Source organism: Hipposideros armiger, unplaced genomic scaffold, assembly GCF_001890085.2.
Source record: "Hipposideros armiger isolate ML-2016 unplaced genomic scaffold, ASM189008v1 scaffold_43, whole genome shotgun sequence".
In the NCBI taxonomy this organism is placed as follows: domain Eukaryota; kingdom Metazoa; phylum Chordata; class Mammalia; order Chiroptera; family Hipposideridae; genus Hipposideros; species Hipposideros armiger.
Genome location: NW_017731393.1, coordinates 1014422 through 1020367, shown reverse-complemented (window position 1 = coordinate 1020367; position 5946 = coordinate 1014422). Strand labels below are relative to the sequence as shown.

At 55.6% G+C, this 5946-nt stretch overlaps 1 protein-coding gene across 1 annotated transcript in view; it reads left to right on the top strand.

Moving 5' to 3' along the window:
- The window catches only part of KIF26A (kinesin family member 26A), a 100088-nt gene extending 97556 nt beyond the window's left edge, over positions 1-2532 (top strand). The window contains exon 13 of the mRNA XM_019639207.1: positions 2465-2532. Within this exon, the coding sequence (XP_019494752.1) occupies positions 2465-2532 (68 nt within the window). The remainder of the gene's footprint in view (positions 1-2464) is intronic.
- Positions 2533-5946: the final 3414 nt, after the last annotated feature.

Here is a 5946-nt window from a genome sequence, read left to right as displayed (position 1 = left end):
GGGGGGGGGCGCTGGCACACCTGGGCCCAAGTCATTGTCTCTGAGGCCCTCCTCAACTCCGGCCAGTGGCTACAAGAGACCCCCACAGGTCCCAGAGCCTGGCCGTCCATCCCCTGGCCATGGGCAGGCACTTGGACCGAAGGTCTGGCCGGCTAATGGTGACGCCATTGACTCTTCCTGTGCGCGGGCACTGTGCCAGGCCTCCAGCTCCCCTGACCCCTGCCACCCTAAGGCAGGTGCTGCTGCAGGGGCCGTTTGTCCCTGTATGGGGGAATGAACATGGCGGCTGCGGCACTGTTTCTCGAGCAAGTCAGAAGGACTGGGACCTGGGCCAGGTCTGTCTGGCTCCCGAGCTCCTGAGCCTGTGCTCTGACCGCCGTACCGACCCCAAACCTACCCAGCACTGTGCCCCCGATGCCCGGCTGGCGGCCACACTGCCAGGTCTTGTTCCAGGGGTCTGACCCTACTGCCCACTGAGAGGGTCAGCGAGCAGGGCGGGGCCCACGATGACACGAACAGCAGGCAGCGAGTAGGCAGCCACGAGGCCTCCTCCCAGGGGGACGACCACACGACCCATCCATGGGCTGCAGTCACAGGTGGCAGCTGTGAGGGCCTGGGGGCCTAGGTAGGCAACAGACGCCCCCGCTAGGTGCCCGTCCTGTGCCTGCTGCCTCCCTCAGACCCCTGGCCGTGGCCCTGGCTGCCCCAGCCTAATCCTGGGCAGGAACTTTCCCTGCCCCGCCTCGGTCCTTCCTCCCAGAGAAGAAAGTGGGAGCATATGCCAGGATCGGTGCGGCCCTGCTGGACCCGCATCTACATTTAGATTGAAACGTGCCGATAGGCCGTTCCTTCTGTCACTGGGAGGGAGAACAATGGGATACTCAGAGGGGCTGTCCATGGGGCGTCAGTCAGGCCTCCTGGGAGCCGCCTCAAGGGTGGGCCTCCCCGCTGCATGCTAACGGGGGATTAGGCCCTGTCCCTCCCCGGAGGGACCACATCCCTGCATCCCCACCGAGCTCCCACGGGCCGTGACCCGCTGTCTCACAGTTTTCTCTCCAGATCCATCTGCTCCTGAAGCGTCCCTTGGCGGAGGTGACCGAGTTCAGGGGCAGGCAGCGTGAGTGGCGGACTGCAGGCTCCCGCGGGCTGTAACGTACCAGGCAGTGATAGTCACCATGCTGGCTGCTCGGCATTTATGGGGTCTGATCGACTTCCAGCTGTGCGTGGCCCGCCTGTCCCGAGCGTTTGTTACGATGTTCTCTGGAGCCACCGGGGACTCGTGACACGGTGGGTATCCATCTGCCCGGAGCCCCACTGCAGCTCGCACGGGCCTCTGCCACCTGGTTCACAGGGGGCACCTCGGGGTGGACGGGCTGCTCATGGAGCGTGTGCCCACCAGCCCGGTTCCAAGTGCTTTTGCATCAGTGTGACATCTGCAGTATGACGGGACATGTGCCCAGTGTAGCATCTTCACGTGTGGCCACTCTGTTAAAGGTGGCTGCAGGGGCTGCCATTTACTGAGCAGCTGCTGCCCGTCAGGTAAGCCCTTCACATCAGGCTCTTCTTGGGTGCTCACAGCAGCCCCGTGAGGTAGGCATCCCCAATGGGAAACCGAGGCGCAGGGCAGCGGGTGACTTCCCCCAGAGAACCCGGCCTGGGCCTCACGCTGTGCTTCCTCTGTCTCTCACAGTGAAAGGACTGCAGCATTGCATCTCGGGGCCGCCCCCTTCCTTTCGGCCCCTTTGTATGTCTGCGATGATGGAGACGCATTGTAAGAGCCTAATGTGGTTTTTGTTCCTGGCCCAGAGAGATCTGATCATGGTAATTCTACGTTCACACGTCCCTATTCATCCCCAAGCCCAGCCGCCAACGGGAGAAGCAGATTATCAGCGCCAGGCTTGATAAATTGGACTCAGGGCTGAAATGGAAGAGAAATCCTGTTTTTATTATTGCAGACAAAGCCGGCAGGCGGGCAGCATATGTTGTGTTGGCAGCCCCTCACTGCAACGGAGGCCCAGGGCCGCAGAGCAATCAGGGCTTTCCAAGAGGCCCCCTACCTACGTGGGAGGCAGAGACCCCCATTAGCCTGGCCAGCTACAGGGGAGGGGTAACAAAATGTCAGCGGGATGGAGCAGAGAAGGGATGATCAATGGGGGTCTATCGATTTGCATCTTCCCCCTCGATCCGATTCAGAGCAACATGGATATGAGGCCCGGGGAGGGGGCGTGAGTGGCTGCAGCCCGGCCAAGAGAGGCTTAGAAGGTCTTTCATGTTGTGGAGGGCAGGGGAGTGAGAGAGCTGGCTTTGTCGGATGCCTGGTGAGTATCGATCTGTATTAGGGATGATAGTGAGCTGATTCTGTGGGGCTGGGAAGCCTTAACCGTTTCACGGCTTGCGGGTGTCCCAGGTGGGTGCTGGATGAGGCCCAGCCTCAGGTAGTCCTGACCCTGCTCCTTCCGCCCAGGTGTGCTGCTGACACCCCAGCCTGGGCTGGGCGGCGGCCTGAGCCCATTGATGGACCTGGAGGTCTAGGCAGAAGGGACAGGGACGTAGGGCTGGGATCCTGGTGCCCATGGGCCAGAGTTAGAGCCCAGTTCAGCCACTGCAAGGTGGGTAAGGATGCTTCTGACTGCTATTCTGAGGCTCCCAACTTTCGAGTGGCCGGGCATCAGCCTGCCTCTCATACCTGCCACTCACTGAGGGAGCGTTGACCTTTGTTGGACCACTTAGACCATTGGGGCCTGCTTTCCTCATCGGTAAAAGGGGCCCCATGACACACTGGCTGAGAGAATTCTCAGAATGAGAGAACGGTGACACGTGTTTCGTACACCCCTGCACCATGCCCATTGGAGGGCCCGTCCTGAGTTTGCAGCTTGGCTCCAGCTCTGGGTCTGTCCCCTTAGGTGAACATGTAATATCAAGAAGCCTGTCTGTGTCCCCATAGAGGAAGGAAATGCCATTCACCTTTCTGAATGGTTGTGAGAATCAAATGAGTTTATGTATGGTAAGTACATAGTATGCAATTAGTGCCGAATAAAGGAGGATTTTCATTATTGTCATCATTAGCATTGTCCCTGTCGTCAGCATCACTTCACCACAATCACCATCATCACCACCATCGTCACCATCACCACTATCATCACCATCATCATCATCACCATCACCACCATCACCACCATCGTCACCATCACCACCATCACCACCATCGTCACCATCACCGTCACCATCATCATCATCACTGTCACCACCATCATCACCATCACTATTGTCATTGTCATCATTGTTACTGCTGTGGTCACCGTCCTCGTCATTGACATTATCATCATCATTGTCATCATCTTGAAGATAATCACTTTCAAGGAAGGAGAGTGGAGAGGTGGGGGCAACACTGAAGGGATGTGGATGGAAGGACGGAAATATTAAGAAATAATCGTGTGTCAATAGAATGAACAGGTAGAGAGGGAGAAACGGATAGTGCAGGAGAGAGCGCGGGCTCGTTGCAGGAGCAGTAAGCCTGTTCTTCCTCTCTGGTTTCTTCTTCAGATTTTCTCGTTATCATTGGTTTGACAGGATGTGCTGAGGTGTGTGCGTGCACATGTGTATGTGAGCATGTGTGTGTGTGCACGTGTGTGTGTGTTCATCCTGTTTGTGGTTTTCTGACATTCTCAGATCTGTAATTAACATTTTCTTCAATACTTTTGAAAAGTATTGGCCCTCATATCTTCAAAGATTTCTTCTGCTCCTTTTCATTCTTCTTTCCTTCTTGATTCCAGTTACACATATCTGGGGCCGCCTCAGGCCATTGAAGCACTGTTTTAAAGTGTAGGCTTTATTATTTTTCAGGTATGGTGGGACCACCAGATCAGGAGAGGACATAATTGAAGAGAGTTTATTCCTCGCAGTTCCCAAGAAAAGGGGCATGCCGTGCCATGCAGGGCCACACGGGCAAGCACCAGGGTCAGCCAGGAGGCAGAAGCGGGCACGAGCCTTTAATGTGGTTTCCAGGAGAAAGGCCAGGCAGGGCCAGCAGGCCGAGGCTGGTTGTTTGGATAATTTTAGCAGGCTCGGGGGCTCCAGGGCTGCCCCTAGTGTCTGGGTCCTGGTTCTGGGGTCCCTAGTGTCTGGGTCCTGGTTCTGGGGTGATTAGGGCAGAGGGAGAGTGGCCCAGAGTGTGAGAGCCTGATCAAGGGGGCCCTCGACTGGTTGGTTTGTAGACGAAAGATATGCTTGAGTCATTTATTATGTCTAGGAATTGGCTGGTGCTGGGAGGGGCAGTCTCTCCAGGGTCAGCCAGACCTAGACATCAACGCATCAGAATAAAAAGACATGCTTAATACAGATACTTTTCATGTTCTAAAAATCTTTGATCTCTTTATCCTTCAGATTGAATGATTTCTATTGACCCACCTTCAAGTGTACCAACTCTTCTCCAACCTCCAATCTGTTGCCAAACCTACCCAGTGACTTTAAAAATTTCAGATATTGTATTTTTGAGTCTTGGAATTACCGTCTTGTTTTTGTTTTTAGTTTCCATTTTTCGCCCTGAGGTTCCATAACTAATCACTTAATAGCTTTTTTAAGCCCTGGGCATATTTATAGTATTTATTTAAAGTAATTTTTCCGTCTCTTTGTTTGCCTAGTAATTTTTTAGTGCAAACTGGACATTGTAGGTGATACACTGTAACAACTCTGGAGTTTGTTATCTTCCTGTGAAAGGTGTGGATTTTTGTCTTACAGGCTGTTCAGTTACTAGCTGCTCACCTGAACTTGGTAGTCTGGTTTCAATGCTTCGTTAAGGCAGCTCTGAGGGGAGCCCTAGGGGTTACCCCAGCCTCTAACTTGGTCCAACTATCCCCACTGGTCTGCCCTGTGACCTTGTGGGTCTTGGTGTCTGTTGGGGCGAGTCTAGGATAGGTCTCCCGTGGGGAGTGGCCATCCTGGGGTGTCAGCTGCCTGCTCGGGGCACTGCCAAGTCCCTCTCCTGTGGGTGGTCTGGAACTCCACCATCATCCATCATTGCTCAGCCTCTGACACTTCCATTCACTGCCGGCCTTGTGCAAGGGCATTGTGTCTTGCCCTTTGCCGGCAAAGCCCAGCCCCTGGCCGAGAACTTTTGGGGAACCCTGTACCACCCTCCAGGCCCTTCTCTCTGAAACCCTGCCCCACACACTCCAGCCATCCCGGCAGCCCCAGCTCTGGCCTCTGCCTCAGCCCAGTGGGGCTGCTGTGGCCCGAGCTGCGCTGGCCCACACTGCGGTCTGGTGGGAAGCTGTCCGAAGCAGAGGGCGGGGCAGACGTGGCGCTCACCTCAGGCCCTGCTCTGGAGGACCACAGTCTTGGGGGCCTGCTGTCCTACACCTGAAAGCCACCACCATATGTATTCATATGTATCCTGCCCAGGGTCACAGTGGTTATGACAGAGGGCAAGAGTCTTTGCAGGGGAGTGCGTGGGAGCGGTTATGAAGATGGCCACAGGCTCCAACTTGGTGACAAGGGGAGGGCCCACAGGGAGGGGAGGGGTCAGCGACTTGTAGGTCGTGGTGGGGATGGAGGTGAGTTGTCAGGGTTGTGGAGGGCCAGCGCCAGAAATGCAGGGGTGGTCACCTGAGGGTGGCTATAGAAAACCAAGGGCCAGGGCGGTGGGCTTTTTGGTGATGACAGGGTCCAGGCTGCAGCTGTGAGAGGGACGGCTGTCACCGGAGCAGAGGGGTCAGGGCACTGATGGACAGGCCATTGCGTGGGTGCTGAGACGGAGTGTATGATTAGTCTGTTGGAGCTGCTGTGACAAATACCACAGATTGGTGCGTTAAAAGCTGAAGTTTATCTTCTCATGATTTTGAGATTTTTTTTTTTAAGCTGAGCCATCCTGCCACCTGTTGGCAGCTCAGCGGCTGCTCAGCTCGGGCTGGACTTGAACCGCTGTTGCTCAGAGCTCAAACTCTTGAG